At 49.7% G+C, this 16,448-nt stretch overlaps 1 protein-coding gene across 14 annotated transcripts; it reads right to left on the bottom strand.

Annotated features, from left to right (window-relative positions):
* Window positions 1–960: 960 nt before the first annotated feature.
* Window positions 961–14,305, bottom strand: Znf205 (zinc finger protein 205). Of its 14 annotated transcripts, none has more exons than XM_021244346.2 (8): window positions 14,199–14,214; window positions 7,584–7,712; window positions 7,345–7,482; window positions 5,626–5,836; window positions 5,275–5,384; window positions 4,612–4,732; window positions 2,467–2,574; window positions 961–2,247 (listed from the first exon to the last, which is right to left on the bottom strand). In XM_021244346.2, the coding sequence occupies exons 3-8, from the start codon at window positions 7,399–7,401 to the stop codon at window positions 1,175–1,177; spliced, it is 1,680 nt and encodes a 559-aa protein (XP_021100005.1). In that variant the 5' UTR covers window positions 7,402–7,482; window positions 7,584–7,712; window positions 14,199–14,214; the 3' UTR covers window positions 961–1,174. The 14 variants fall into 14 exon arrangements, with proteins under 14 accessions (XP_021100005.1, XP_012920998.1, XP_004864775.1 ...); XM_013065544.3 differs by lacking the exon at window positions 14,199–14,214 and adding an exon at window positions 8,094–8,222; XM_004864718.3 differs by lacking the exon at window positions 14,199–14,214 and adding an exon at window positions 8,094–8,222 and having other exon boundaries at window positions 7,345–7,415.
* Window positions 14,306–16,448: the final 2,143 nt, after the last annotated feature.

Genomic DNA, 16,448 nt, shown 5'->3' with positions numbered 1-16,448 from the left:
TAGAGAATGGGAAATGGAAGCTACAAGGTTAAAAACCAGGGGAATAACAGAACTAAAGAGAGCCAGGCAAGGAAAAGTAGGGCAAATTGTAAAGGCCATATACCTTAGGCCAAAGAGGAGAGAAGCAACTGCAAAATTCAGCCCTGTGCCTAAGGCAGGAAACTGAACAGCAGCTTCCAAGCTGGCTCTGCCCTGCTCCTTGTTCCCAAAGAGAGGAGCTAAAGGAAAGCCGAGGGCACAGTGAGCAGCAAGTGACCTTGAAACTTGAGGGTGGCAGCAGCCAGCACCACTGGGAGGTCTACACTTTGAGAAGTGACTGACTGGCTTCAGGCTCAAAAATCTGTCTGTATGCAGGGGCCCTAGTTTATAGATTTATGGTCTCAATCTTCTGGAATGAGCCTGTGGCAAAAGGAACCTCAAGCCAAGGATGGGAAGGAGGCAGACATGGTGCCATATGCCTGTAATACTGGCACTCTGAGGCTGAGGCAGGAGGATCACAAGCTCAAGCCCAGCCTGGGCAACTCAGCAAGACCCTGGCTCAAAATTAAAAGGGCTGGGAGGGGCCAGGGATTTAGCTCACTGGCACTGCACCTGCCTGGCAGGGGCAAGGTCCTGAGTTCGAGCCCTCGTACCTCCCCCCTCAAAAAAGGGGGGCTGGATCTTAGTGCTGAGTTCAACCCTCAGCACCACACACACACACACACACACACACACAAACTAGGGCCAGGGATTTAGCTCAGTGGTTTCGCCACCTGCTGTGCAAGCGCAAGGACCGGAGTTTGATGCCGGTACCAAACAAACAAACAAAACAAAACAAAAAAGGAAGGCTCAGAAGGAGGGAGTGCCTCAGCCCAGAGTGGTGACTCAGGGATGGAGACACACAGTTGGCCCAGCCCCACCACCACCCCGCGCTCAGGGGGTCAGTACAAGTGCCTATAAGACAGAGGCTTAGGCCAGAGCTTGCATTTTAAGGCCTTTAATTTTTGGCTAGAGGCCCGCTGCACCGTCTCACCTCCCGCGATGCCATTCCCAACCCCATGCCTGCACCTCCCCAGAGCTCATCCCTTGCCCCTCTGCTTCCCATGCCAAGGCTAAGGCCAAGGCCAAGGCCCTAATTTCAGTGGGCCTGTCCTAGCTGTCCCGGATGCCCCGCTACCCCTCCTTCTCCGCCAATTTAGGTGGGGGCAGGTGGGGGTGCGGCCAGAGTCCCCGCGGCTGCTGCCCCCAACATGAGCACAGCCAGCGCCTTGGGCCCGCTGCTGTGTATCTTCTCATGGCGGTGTAAGTTGGAGCGGCGGCTGAAGCTCTTGCCGCACAGAGGGCAGGCATAGGGCCGCACACCACGGTGAGTGCGCTGGTGGGCGGTGAGGTGCGAGCTGTGGCCGAAGCTCTTGCCACAGTCGAGGCAGTGGTAGGGCTTCTCGCCTGTGTGCGTGCGGTTGTGCGCTATGAGGTTGGAGCGCTGGCTGAAGCACTTGCCGCACTCGGGGCACGGGTAGGGCTTCAGGCCCGTGTGCGTGCGCTGGTGCGTGACCAAGGCTGAGCTCTGCGAGAAGCACTTGCCGCAGATGGGGCACTTGTGCGGCTTGGCGCCTGTGTGTGTGCCCTGGTGCGTGACCAGGTCCGAGCGGCGGGTGAAGCGCTTGGCGCAGCGGTCGCACACGTACGGCTTCTCGCCGGTGTGGATGCGCTGGTGCTGGATCAGCGTGGAGTGGTGGCTGAAGCTCTTCCAGCAAGAGGGGCAGGTGTAGGGCTTCTCGCCTGTGTGTATGATCTGGTGCTGGATGAGGTGCGAGCTTCGGCTGAATCGCTTGCCGCAGTCCGTGCAGGCGTAGGGCTTCTCTCCGGTGTGTGTGCGCCGGTGTGTGACCAGATGTGACTGCCAGCTGAAGCCCTTGCCACACTGCTCGCATTTATAGCTCTTCTTTCCCACCTCGCCATCAGGGGCCAGACCCTCCTCACCGCTCTCAGGGGCGCCCTTCCCCTCTTCACTGGGGTTCTCTGGGATGCAGCCCTCCAGGGTCTTTGTGGGGTGGGTATTGGGCAGGGTGAGGGCGGGCCACCTTGCTTCCCCGGGAGCCGGCTGCCCAGTGTCTCTGGCGGACCCCGCATTCTGGTCACTGGTGACTTGCTGCCTCCACTGGGGGCCCTGCCCTGAAACCCACCCTGCCCTGGAAAAGAAGGGCTTCACATGCCCAAGGGCTGCCACAGACTTTGCTAGAGCTTCCTTCCCCACCTCCACAGCTCCTGGGGAAGGAAAGGGGTTCTAAGGAGACAAGCTTTTTTCTGGAAGGACCCCAGGGGTGGGGAGGAAGAGCTAAGACCAGGGGCTGGGTTCACAGGCACCCATAGAGGGAAGAACAACCCTCTAGAGAGGCATCCGAAGTCCTGCACCCACAGGGAGCACCCGGGATTGGCAGGGCCCACACCCCTTCCTCAGACCAAGGCCCCCGCCAAGGCCCTCACCTGAGCCAGCGTCACTCTCCTCCTCAGCTCCTGTCTGTCTGCTGGAGCTCGAGGTCTCAACCTTCCCAGGCACTTGCGGGGCCCAGAAAGGCCTGCTGAAGGGAAACCCTGCCCAGAAAGAGGCTGTGCTCATCATGGGACTTCCCAGGCTGTTCCCACCAGTAGACATCACCCCCCCAAAAAGGGTTGGATCAAAAGGAGGCAGTGAGGCTCCAGGAAACATGGGCAAAATACACTTTAAAAATGCCCTGGCACAGTGGTGCATGCCTGTGATCCCAGCATTCAGGAGGCTGAGGCACGAGAATCACAAGTTCGAAGCCAGCCTGGGCAATTTATTGAGACCTTGTCTTGAAATTTTCAAAAAAGGTCTGGGCATGTAGTTCAGTGGTACAGTACTTGCGCTTAACATGCAGGAAGCCCTGGGTAGATCCTCAGCATTTAAAAAAAAATCCTTCGGCCAGGGATTTAGCTCGGTGGTGCCACACCTGCCTCACAAGCGCAAGTACCTGAGTTTGATCCCTGGTACCACAAGAAAAAAATAAATAAAAATTCTTTTGAGTGACAGTGTGTGCCTTTTTAGGGAAACAGCCTGCTGTACCCTTCCCATCGTTGAGCGGCCCTGCCTGTTTCCCTGTACAAGCAACAGATCCCAGGGGGAGGAGCAGAGCTGAACCAGGTCAGATGGCAGATCCCTTCCCTCTTCAGTCTGTCAGCACAGTAAGGGGTGGGAAGAACTGTCCTATGCCTGCACTTGCATGGGGGATAGGAGGACAAGTGGCAGGCCCAGGGCAAGAGGCTGGGAACACTGACAACCAAGAAGTCAGGACCAAAGGATCCATGTGCTGAGTCCCTGGGGTAAGAGGCCCTGGGAATTTTGGTCAAGTCAGGAGGAGAACAAAGGAGCTGTGGCTTCTATAATTCATGGGAGGAAAGGAATTCATGGGACCCACAAAGTGGCTCAGGGGATCTATGGGGCCTGTGGCTGGGTGCTCAGCTCCTTCTGATCCCCTGGGACTTGCCTGGGCTTGTTGGTCTGGGCCCCTGGGGGTGTGAACAGTGGGTGGGATGGGGAGCCAAACTGAGATAATTAGAGGAGTAAGCATGGCAGCTGCGGAGACCAGCAGGGGCCTGCAGACCACCATGGAAGTCAAGGGTACAGTTCCCTGGACCAGCAGGTGTGCAGCAGCTGGGTACTGACTGACTGACTGAATGACAATGACATCATCAGATCCTGTCAAGAAAACTGGTCTGAAATGGAGGAGTCAGAAGCCTGGAACTTAAATACCTGCCATGAGAGAACCAAGGTAGCCAAGCCCCACTGAGGTGCATAGGCTCCCCAGGTTCACAGGGCAGATGTGACACCTCAGGGTCTGTTGTGCCTAAGGGATTAGCTGACGGCACTTCCCAACAGGCTGAGCAGTCCACAGAGCCCAGGGCCAAGCTTTCTGCAGATGTTTCTGAAGCTGGGGCCTTGAGAAGGGAGAAAGAACTATGGGGAAGAACAAGCACTGAGAAAGGACAGAAGAAAAGCAGAACCCAGATCAGAGCTGTCCAGTAGGGCAAACACAAACCACAGCTGTTTACACTGAAATCTGAGCTGATCAAAGTTGAATAAAATTAAAAACTCAATTGCTCTAGTCACATTTCTAGTGCTCAGCAGGCACTGGGCCTGTGGCTGCCATCCTAGGACAGATGCAGAATGTTTCTATCCCTGTGGAAGCTTCCACAGAACAATGCTATCTGAGGGAACAATGAGAAGGAGCTGGGTGCAGTAGCACACACCTGTGATCCCAGCACTCTGGGAGGCTGAGGCAGGAGGATCAAGTTTAAGCCCAGACCAGGCAACTTAGCAACTTAGTGAGATCCTGTCTCAAAATTGAAAAATAAAAAAGGGGGCTGTGGATTTAGCTCAGTGGTTCTGGCGCCTGCCTTGCAAGCGCAAGGTCCTGAGTTCGATCCGCGGTACCAAAAAAAAAAAAGAAAAAGAAAAAAGGGCTGGAAATGGAGCTCAGTGTGAAGGCCCTGGGTTCAATTCTCAGTACCCCCCCCCAAAGAAAAGGAACAGGGAGGTAACAGCAGGACAGCCCCACCCTCACTCCAGCGCCTCAGGAAGCCAGATGCCCGCCACCACCTGTGAGCTCTTACCCAAGGCCAGCCCATTTTTCTTCTGCAGCACATCCCTGTAGAAGTTTTGTTGTGTATGGTCCAGCCGTCCCCACTCCTCCCGGGAGAGGTACAGAGCCACATCCTCAAAGGTCACAGGCATCTGACATAACACAAAACACCCTATGCCCAGGATACGCATGGACATGGTAGAATGATGATGCCAAGATGTGTGCTGAGACCCTGGCCTCCCAACTTGTCCCCAGGGAGGCCTGCCACCCAGACCTCATGGTCAGGTGGGACAGCCACGCAAGGATGGTCTTTGTTGGGGGAGGTTCAAAAACAAAGCATTGTATTCAGGGGCCATAGCCAAAGCTCAGGCTCTCCATACATCTTCCACCCTCATCTCAGCCCCTGGAGGACGAGTCACAATCACAGACCCAACTTTCCACTCTGTTCTGCTGTTTCTCCAGCCTCAACCAGGCCTAACTGTGGGCTCCAGGCCTGGAGCAGGATGCTCAGGTGGCCATTCCCACAGCACTTCAGGGACAGTCCTGGGCCAGTGGAAAGGTCAGGGTTTCGTGCCCAATTACTTCCTTCCAGCCTCACTAGCTGGAAGCAGCAGATGCAGGGCCAGGGAAGGGCCCTGCCTCCACCCAGAGACAGGCAGGAGTCGGGGCAAAGAGGCCTGACAGGGACACTCACCTGGGACCAGGCTGTGAGGAGAGCTGCAGCCATCTGCTGGTCTCTGGTCCTCCCCTCAAGGGAAAGCACAGGGATCCGGGGTGAAGAAAGGACTGTGGGAGGAGAGGGATCTGTACAGTGGTCAGCTCCTCCTGCTGTATGCTGCTGTTCCCCAGCTACCTCTCATACCACTCCCAACCCAATCCAACAAGAGGCCACCAGGAGTGGTCTCAGATAGTCAGGTGGATTGTCAGGTGGACTTCTGCATCCCCTCCCAGGTTAAAGCTCTTCAACCCTGCCTTGGCCAAGTTTCTACCTTCCCATAACTGCCTCCCCAGGAAAGCATCTCGTTCTCCCATCTCCCTCTCCTACCTCCACCAGGCAGGAGAGCTTTCTCTTTAGAGCCAGGACGTATGGACAGCCGACCACATCCACCTGGAGCCCTGTCCTCCTGTGAAGCCCCCTCAGGTTCTGGCTCTTCCGGCTCCATCTTGATATGCTGTGATGCGTGAGCAGCTCCCAAAGGCACTATCTTCTCCAGCCCAGACAGCATGTCTTGACAGGGACGGCCCTGACCTGAAATCTAGGAATGACAGCCCCCATCATCAAGGAAGCCAAAGAGAACCAGAAGCCACCTAACGCTGGGAGGGGAGGGAAGGGTCCTGCACAAGATCCTTTGGAGGGAGCATGACCCAGCTAACAACTTCATCTCCAGGACTTTGAGAGAATAAATCATGGTTGTCTGAAGCTACCCAGTCAGTGATATCTGTTGCAGCTACAGGAAACACACATACCAAGGCCCAGAGATTAGACAACGGCCCACAACCACAGAGCTCAAAAGCTTTGGGCAAGCCATCGCTCTCATCACCACCGCAGCACAGGGCACCAGCTCGCACCCAGCTCTCCTCACACCTCCTCTGTCTGTGTTCAGGTCTAGAGAGATCCTCAGCCCCAAGTCAGAGTACCTGGCTGCCAGAGTGCCAGAGCCAGCAATAACCCCGACTGGTGAAGGCCTTTGAGACTCAGCTGTTCCCCAGCCTACCCAGAGTAGTTATGAGGGGCACACAGGTAGGTGAGAGAAGATTCTAGATAAACACAAAGCACCACAGGTAATTATTATTATTATCACAATACCTGTGCATGCACGACAGGATCTGACATCAGCAGAAATGTGGATGTTCAAGCTTGTCAGGTGCTCAAGGGACATGTAACAAGCCATCTTGGAAGGGACACTGAACAGGGGTAACAATTGTCTGAACTTCAGTGGCATGAAGTCGGTAGCACTAATGCCAGATGTATACGGAGAAACAGACTAGGTGAGGGGAGAGTACAGGTTCCAGCAGTCAGTGGTGCCTGGCATTGCATAGCATAATTATCAGTTACAACCTGATGAGCTGCTTACAGAAGGCTTCATGCCTATTACTTCCCTCCAGCCTCCCCAGGACCTGGGGAGATAGGTAGAGACTATCCACATGATCCACGTTTTACAGGTGACACCCTTGATGACCATAGGCCAGGGGACTGGCCAAGTCACACACCTGGCCTGCAGCTGACTCAGAGTCCTCTGACTCTGGTCCTGGGGACACTAGTTCCTGGAAGGTGGTAATTATACACACACACAAACACACAATGCACACACTCCTGTGGATGGGTGCAAATACCCACACACATAGACACCAGGCACAGGAAGAACAGGGAGCTGAGACCCAGACAGATGAGAAGATATGCCCAGGCAGAGGGAGTGGGGAGCAGAATGAGGTTCCCTGTACACTCGACACTGTACAGATAAAACCTTATCAGAGGACACCTTCTAAGCTCCCCACTATCTCATGTGCCCACTGACTATGGAATCCACCAGGCAAAGTGAAAAGTGAAAGAGTTACAGTGGAAATGCCAGATGGAGGGTATTTCCCATCATGCCTCCTTCTCTCCAACACTCCACACCCAGTACCCCAATCTCCAGGCCTCCTTGACCAGGGAGTCTAACTCTTCCCTTGGTCCAGACACCCTCCTTTGACCCCACTCCACCCCCATCACATTTTGCTCGGTTCCTTCCAATGTAGGCCTCCTTCATCTGAAACCCCATCATACCTCCTGGGCTCTCTCCTTGTTCTCAGCAACAGGGACGCCTCCACCATCCGCAGACATTTTCTGTTTCAGAGCTAGGAAGAACAGCAAGTTGTTTCTCCCTACTGCCAGCCAACCCCCCTCTGGCTTCTGGCCAGAAGCCTGGAAGAGCAGAAAGAAATCAGCAAGTGATTCCTGGACACCTCTAATGTGCCCTGAAAATCTGCACACCAAAACAGAGCTCTGTGGAAATGAAATCTCACCTAATCCTATGGTCCCACCTTCAATGATGGTTTTTGTTTCTTCCTTTCAAAAGAATGCTGTTGAGTATTGTCCCCTTTATTGCTGAAGAGCCTCACATCTCAGGGCCATCAGTTCAAGGAAAGCTGGGGCTAAATCGAAACCAGTATTTCCTGTCACCAGGAGTAGGAAGTTCTGCAGAGATCCAACAAAATGGGCTGGTGGGGCCTGTCCTTCACAGATTGGGGAATCAGAGCCACAGGCCTCAGGACATACACCCTATGCCCTGGCCCACCTAGGATCCCCATTCAGGAATCAACCCACCTCCCTCTCAGCACTTCGCTCTGCAGCTGCAACTAGCACCTCGGGATGTCTGTCGCACTCGTGGTCCCTGCAGACAATGTCCTTCCCAAACCCAGGTCCAGGCCCCTTCCTTCCTGCCAACCCAAAGCCTTTGACCCTGTCCCCTCTTGCAAGCTGGCCACCTGTGCCAGCCTCAGGATCTAGCACCCACCCCAGCACCCCCGTCTCACCAAGGTGGAGGTGGAGGGGGTACCTGGGGCAGCTGGGCCCCTCCCCAGGGAAGGCAGTCTCTGCAGCAAGCACCAAGAAGGCGGGAGCCGGGTGGAGACTGGGATTAGGGACAACAGGAAGTCCCTCCCAGATCCCGTTCCCCATGCAGCTGCAGCCCTACAGAGTTCCCAGCTTTGAGGGTTCCGGGTCTGGGGTCCTGAGCCTAGCCTGCCCTTGCTCTCGGCTAGGAAATGACTTCTAGATCCGCAATGCCAGCTTATGATGACTACTTTACCAAGTACTTATTCACACTGTCTGTAAAGCAGAGGTGCCAAATAGAAAAATGGAAAGACGCAGTTTGGGAAAGATTTTGATATTTGATCTTTCTTTCTTTTGTTTTGTTTTTTCTTCAGTACTGGGGGTTGAGCCCGGGGCCTTCTCACTAAACTACATCCCCAGCCTTTTTTAATTTTTTAATTTTTATTTATTTTTTTGGTACCGGGGATCGAGCTCAGGTTCTTCCACTTGGGAGGCAGGCGGCGGAACCACTGAGCTAAATCCCTGGCCCCTTTTAAATTTTTACTTTAGGTTTTTTGGGGGGTTTTTTGGTACCGGGGATCAAACTCAGGTCCTTGCGCTTGCGCAGCAGGCAGCGAAACCACTGAGCTAAATCCCCGGCCCTAATTTTTACTTTGAAACAGGGTCTCACTAAATTGCTAAGTTGCCCAGGCTAGGTTCAAACTTTTCCTCCTCCTGCCTCAGCCTCCCTGTCTGATATTACAGGCATATCTGACCTTTCCAAGACAGCACTGCAGTCACCCTCGAAGGAGGGGTGACACCTTGATGGGCTGAGGGGCAGGTCCATTTTAATCAGCACACAGTGCTTTTGACAGTCATCTCCTGTCTCCTTGAGGCCCCAGAATTCATTTAAGCCTCCCCAGGTCAGGGGATTTTCCGGCTCCACTGAAGACTGTAATGGAGAGATAGAGGCTAAAGTCCACTTTAGCTGTTGTGGTGTACACTTGTAATCCCAGCACTCTAGGAAGCAAGAGGATTGCAATTCTAGCCCAGCCTGGGCAATTTAATGAGTTTGCAAGACCTTGGCTCAAAATTTTTTAGTGCTGCCGAAGCGAGCAGGGCTCAAAATTTTTTAAAAGAGCTGGGGATGTAGCTCAGTGAGAATGCCCTGGGTTTGAGTCCTGGTACCACTCAAAAAAAAAAAAAAAAAAAAAAAAAAAGACACAATTGAAACCAATCCCAATTGAAATTCCAGCAGCATACTTCACAGACCTTGAGAAAATAATCCAAAAATTCATTAGGAACAAGAAGAGACCTAGAATAACAAAAGCAATCCTAGGCAACAGAGACATGGCAGGGGGTATCACAACTCCCAACTTGAAACTATACTACAAAGCTACTGTGATAAAAAATAAAAAATAAAAAAACAACCCAGCATGGTACTGGCAAAGAAACAGACCTGAGGACCAGTGGAACAGATTAGAAGATACAGAAACAACTCCAGACACATTCAGCCACCTCATCTTCGACAAAGAAGCCAAACACCCTCACTGGAGGAAAGTTAGCCTCTTTAATAAATGGTGATGGAAAAATTGGGTTTCACCTTGCTAAAGATTAAAACTAGACCTATATCACTCACAATGCACTAAACTAAAATCTAAATGGATTAAAGATCTAAATATTAAAACAGAAACACTAAACCAGCTAGAAGAGCATTTAGGAAGAACCCTTGAAGACATTGGTGCAGGAAAAGATTTTATGAACAAAACTTCAGTTGGCCGTGAACTAGCACAATCAACAAGTGGGATCTCTTATTATTAAAAAGCTTCTGCACAGCAAACCACCAACAGTGTGAAGAGACAACCCACAATGTGGGAAAAAATTTTCACCTGTTGTTCCTCAAAGGTTTACTATCTAGAATCTATAAAGAACTTAAAAAAATCAGACCTCCAAATTTAAAGACCCAATCCAAAAATGGTCATCTGAAATGAACAGACATTTCTCAGACAAAGAATTAGAAATAGCAAATAAACATATGAAAAATGTTCAACATCACTGGTCATTCAAGAGATTCAAATGCAAACGATGCTGAGATTCCACCTCACCCCAGAAAGAATGGCTGCTACCATGAATCAATCAATAACAAATGCTGGCGGGGCTGTGGGAAAAGAGGAACCCTGCTCCACTGCTGGTGGGAGTGTAGACTGGTGCAACCACTGTGGAAATCAGTATGGAGATACCTCAAAGAACTAGGACTGGAAGTTCCATTTGACCCAGCTATTCCCCTGCTGGGGATCTTCCCCAAAGAATTAAAAGAATCATACCACATAGGGCCAGGGATTTAGCTCAGTGGTTCCGGCGCCTGCCTCTCAAGCGCAAGGTCCGGAGTTCGATCCCCGGTACCAAAAAAAAAAAAAAAAAAAAAATGAATCATACCACAGTGATATATGTGCACCCATGTTCATAAGCACCACAGTTTGTAACAGCTAAAGCTTGGAAACAGCCCAAGTGCCCATCAACTGGAGGCTGGATTAAAAAAAAATTTTATTTTTTTAAAATAAAAAACCATAAAAAATGAGAAATTAGAGCCACGTATAGCTAAATGGATGCACATTGAGGTGATACTCTTAAGTGAAATAAATAGGACACCCATGTGTAAATACTAAATAGTTTCTCTAGTGTGAGAAATTGAAAGTGTAAATAAGGACTAAAAGGTATAATAGATAATGTGAAATAGGAAGAAAAGGAGCAAAGGGGAAGGGGAAGTGGGAGGGGTAAGGGAAAGAAAAGAAGGGAATGGAATTAATATGAAATGAAAAAATGGAAACAAAGTCTTTCTAAATAGGGAGGGATGGCACGGTTGAAGGGAGGGCAGGGGAAGAGGGAAAAAAATAAGAACCAAGAGAGATTATGTAAAAGTGCAAATTTCCAATGACGAATGTCATTATATTGTATACCTAAAATGCACCAATAAAATTAATTTTTTTAAAAAAAGACTTACAGAGTTTGCTCTCCCTAAGGGTAAACTTAGGAACCAGGCTGGGAACTCCCTCTAGACCTTCTGATGCCCTACACCTCTGAGAGATGTGGGATAATCTGATTTTTCTAGATCTACTGCAGCTCAGGGATGGAGTGGAGAGAGAGGCCTGACCCAGATGTCCATGGGGCCCCAGGTCTTCAGACATCCCTGGAAGCCTCAAACACCACCTCTCAGCCTCAGTTTCCCTTCAGATCCTGGGAACTAAGGCCCAAAGTGGGAAAGACAGTGAATGCATTTTACTTTCCACAGGTGAGGCAGGGTACAGATAAGGGAGGGAGGTCCTCAGCCCTGGGGTTTACTTTCAGGACGTTTCCTCCAGGAGAAGATCCTATGCCTGCCCCCTTGGGTACCTCAAGTCCTCCAAGATTCACCCCTTAACTCAGCAAGCCTGGCACTATTTTCCCTGTAACAGCTCACAAGATTTACTTAAAAAAAAAAAAACTTAATTTCTGACATTTAAAAATTATCAGAGTTCTCCTTAAAAATTATGAGAGTTCTCATAAATTAATTTAAAAAATCAGAAATTCCAGGTGTGGTGACACATATCTGTAATCCCAGCATTCTGGGAGGCTGAGGCAGGAGGATCTCAAATTTACACCCAGCAATTTAGTGATTTAGCAAGACACTGTCTCAAAATAAAAAATAAAAAGGGCTGTGGAGGTGGCTCAATGTGAAGGACCTGGGTACAATCCCTAGTACCTAAAGAAAAACATCAGAATATTTGGCAACACTGGGTCCATATTTTTAACCTTCACAGTCTGCTTTCCAGGCAACCACAGTCCACACTTAAGTCCCTGGGGCATCTGAGTTTCCAACTCTGCTCTTAAATATGGTTTATAAGTCTTAGGATTTGGTTTGATTTTACTGTCAACTTGAAGAAAAAAAAAATTTTTTTTTTAACAAAGGATTTAAAAAAACTTTTTTTTGAGACAGGGTCTCACTATGTAGCTCAGACTGGCCTTGAACTCACTATTAACCCTAGGCTGGCCTCAAACTTGCAATGATCCTCTGGTCTCAGCCTCCTGAGTGCTGAGACTACAGGGGTGTGCCACCATACCCAGCCAACCCCTGGAGTTTTCTCTAGTTAGTATTTCCAGGTGTTTTAATCCTCAAGGTAAAGAGCAATGTACAAAGTTGTAACAAAAGTCAATACTGTTTTCAAGCCAGAGCTACAAATCAAAACAAAGTCGGAGAGGTCCTGGAAAAGAAAACACCATTGCACCCCGTCTGCCAACAAGGAGCAGACTTGAGTGCCCAGGGTAAGGGATCTCACTCCTGGAGAGGACCATGCCACCCTCGAAGTCCCAGGAGGCACCAAGTTATAAGAACAGGGAATGTGTCCTAACTTCTGGGCAAAAGTTCTTTGCCAGCAAAAAGGGCCACTTTAGGGGTACTTTCGGGGGCTGTTCACTAGATCACCAAATGAAGTCTGAGCATTTATTTAGTTGTTCAGAGGTGTGTGTGTGTTAGGGATCAAACCCAGGGCCTGGTACTAGGAGGTAAGCAGTCTACCACTGAACTACATCTCCAGCTCCTATTCTGAGAATATTTATTGACCACCTAAGCTTAAGAATGAGAGCAGTTCCTTCCAAGGCTAGCTTTAGGATCTGAGCAGGTCTGGAAGAAAGAGTTACCACAGTTGCTGTGTGGGAACTACCATCCCTGAAAGAGCTCAGAAAGGCACCAGGGGAAAGTGAGGCAAAAAGTAAACACAGTCCTAAAAAAATGTAATGCCTCCAGAAGTGTACCAATGGCTTTGGTGTAAGATAGCAAGGCAAAGGGACTTCAGGAGCTTCCAAAAACCATATTTTGGGGCCAGGGATTTAGCTCAGTGGTTTCACTGCCTGCTGCACAAGCGCAAGGACCAGAGTTTGATCTCCGGTACCAAAAAACCCCAAAAGAAAACCCCATATTTTGTTTAGAGGGGGCCATTGGAGATCCAGTGTTGCCATAGTTTGAATATTTTTCAAGGGAAGTCCCCAAAATTCAACTTCTATATGAAGTGTGACTTTTAAATTGATGACAAAACTTTACAATTTATGAACTCCACACAAATCCAGCAGAGCATGTATGCTGCCTAAGGCTGTACTTACATCAGAGCCTGTCACAGGTACAGTATTAGCTACCATGGATGAAGGCACTTGGTGGAGGTTGGGGCTTAGAAAACACTCAACAAATGCCTGTTCCTGGCAGCTTCTCTGTGCTTCACTAAGATGACACCACCCTTAGTAAATAGATCACTATCTACTTCAGAGATCATCCTAACAGTTAACTAGTTTTAATGACGAAAACTAGAAAGAAGAGTTATCTGAAAAAGAAAATCACTGGTACTGAGCCAGGGATGGTGGTGCACAACTGTAATTCAGCACCCTGGAGGCTGAGGCTGGAAGATCACTTTGAGTTCGAGGCCAGCCTGGGCTACATAGTGAGTTCAAGGCCAGCCTGAGCTAATAACTAGTAACTAATTAAGGCAGCTGAACTAGGTTGGAGACGTGGGCAATGAAGAGATGTGTTCTAGAGAAGGAAAGAGATGACCATAAGGAGAAAATAAAGGAATGTGACATGGGCTGGGGATTTAGCTCAGTGGTTCCGCCACCTGCCTCGCAAGCACAAGGACCCGAGTTCAATCCCCGGTACCAAAAAGAAAAAAAGGAATGTGACAGAAGTAAAGAGAATAAGAATAAAGCAGGGCCGGGGATTTAGCTCAGTGGCACCGCGCCTGCCTCCTAAGTGCAAGGTCGTGAGTTCGATCCCAGTACCAGGTGGGGGGGGGGTGTAATAATAAGCAGCAGAACAAATCTTAAACACTGAAGAAAGAGAAAGAAAGGAAGATAGGAGGGAAAGAAAGGAGGGAGGGAGTTCAGGAGGGAAGGAAACCAGCAAAGTGTTCTTAAGTGAGACCCCACGGGATAAAAAGTTTAAAAGAAAAATAATTAAGAACTCCAAGAGCCGCTGGAGACTTCGGAGGCTAGAAGGCAACCCTGAAACCAACCCCTTCTCCTGAAGTCAATGTGGCTGCGAGACCACACATTCCGAGGGTCTGGAGGTCCACAGGCTCCATACGCACCTGCAGAAAAGCAACTCTCTGCAGCTCTCGGAACAAGCACGCAGGGAGCGCGTCACCTAGGCAACGACGTCTCTACGTCCCGCCCATACGCCACAAAGACGTCGGTGATTGGCTGTAACACTTCTGGCCCCGACCCACCCAGCTGCCATCACCTCTTTGCTCCCGCCGACGCCAGCGAGAAAGTGTCCTGTGGAGCCGGAAGGGTCACCCAGTGCCCGCCGGCTGTGGCTGGTGTCCCCGCCTTTCCTGTCCGGCTGGCCCACGGCAATTTCCGGTTTGCCCTGCTCTTTCTCGGCGACCCTCCTGTCCCGCCAAGGGGAGAATGGCGGAGCAAGAGCATCTCGGTCCGGGAGTCGGTATCTGCCTGTGGGGGAACTGAGGCAGCCTCCTAGATCGCCCTTCGTGGGAGAGCAGCGGGGTCGCCTCGGTGGCCGAGACCCAGGTGTCTTAAGGGAGAGCCGAGGACCTGGGGTGTAGCTTGGTAGATCCCTTGCCCAGCTTGCAGGAGGTCCTGGGTTCAATCTCCAGCACCGCTAAAATAAAATAATAATGTAGTATAAAGTAAGATACAGAGATACAGTACCCCCTCCTCATAACTCCCTACTCCTTAGGTATAAGCTGTACAGAGTGGCTTCCTTCCGAAGAGGATGGTAGAGTAGTGTGTATATTAGTGTGTATGAAGTAGTGTATTTCTCCACTGTGAAAGTGGAGAAATCTGACAAACGAGACCTTTGCCAGGCTGTGAAGATTAACGGTGAAGGTCAGTGTCAACACTGATAACTAGGTTGATACTGTGTACCTTTGATAGGATGCGATGAAAATGCCACTCACATCTGTGTCTTCCAGCCAACTGTAACCCTCATGAGAAAATGTCAGACAGAGCTCAGCTCCTGGGCTCCTTACAATATACTTGGCCAGTTCTCAAAACTGTTGAGCCACAGATGAATGGATTAAAAAAGTGTGGTATTTATACACAGTGGAGTACTGTGCTATAAAGAAGGATAAATTTGAGTCATTTGTAGCAAAATGGATGCACCTTGAGGCCATAATGTTAAGTGAAATAAATTAGGTACATATGGTCCAATATTAATAATTAAATATCACATCGTTTCTCTTATAAAAAAACCAAAGTATAAATAAAAGCACAATAAAAGGTAGATAATAGAAAAAAGGAAGATAGATCTTCTGCAAATGAGAAAGGGACCAAGAAGTCAAGGAGGGGAGGGGAAGGGCCCGTTAAAAAAAAAAATTAAGATGTGCTATATACATGTACCAACTCCCCACAATGAAAGTAATAATTATATACTCCAAACATATACTAATAAAAATTTTTAAATGTTTTTAAAAGATTGTTGAACCAGGCACCATGGCATATTCCTTAATCCCAGCAGGCTGAGGCCAAAGGATTGTTAGTTTAAGGTTAGCCTGGGCAACATAGTGAGACCTTACCTCAAAAAAATAAATATATAAAAAATAAATTGCCCAGTTCATCAAAAAAATAAATGTCCAAGACACTGTCACTGCCAAGAGTATCCTAAGGAGACATGGCCCTACATCTCAAGCCCTGAACCACTTGAGTGTTATCCTCATAGTGCCCCATCATATTCCCTGAGTGGATCCCTACCTGCTCTCTACCCTGTAAGCAGTAGCCTTTGAAGAGGGGTTTTAGCTGCCCCAAGAGAGCTCCCTGGTCCCACACTGAGGCCTGATGGGGTTCTCAGCTCTCTGCTCCTTATTTCTTCTACTTGGCATCTGGTTAAGGACTCTCTGCTGCAGGCCTGACCACCTCTGCTCCCCAGATAGGGTGTAGGAAGCTACAGTACCAAGGACCTTGGAGTGAGGACCTGAAGCCAGGGCAGACATTAAAATGAGAGCTTTGGGCCAGGAACTAAGTAATAGGGATGCCAAGGTTCTAGAACTATCTGGATGAACACCAGGCCCAGGCACTATCCAGACACCTCCTGCAACCCAGAGCTTGAGAGAAGTTGCCTACCCTGAGGTGAAGGTATATGCAGACTTTGAGGACCCAGCCCAGTGCTTCCTGGGAGCTCATGACCAGCCTTGGGATGGTGGAACCCTGCAGCCTGCCTTGGATCTTGCAGGAGGACCTGGCCTAGCAGAGGGAGAATTCCAGAATCAAGGCTTATTACTCCACCTCACAGAGTTGTGGCACTGGCTCTCAGCTATCAGCATCCAGACTAAATCCCATAACCCTGCAACATAAATTGTGAAATACTAATTTCTAATTGT

This window comes from Heterocephalus glaber, unplaced genomic scaffold (assembly GCF_053883595.1).
Source record: "Heterocephalus glaber isolate CG9 unplaced genomic scaffold, H.glaber_assembly_v1.0 deba00001781, whole genome shotgun sequence".
NCBI lineage: Eukaryota > Metazoa > Chordata > Mammalia > Rodentia > Bathyergidae > Heterocephalus > Heterocephalus glaber.
Note: the sequence above shows the minus strand (reverse complement) of the source record. Positions and strands in the feature narration are given on the sequence as shown.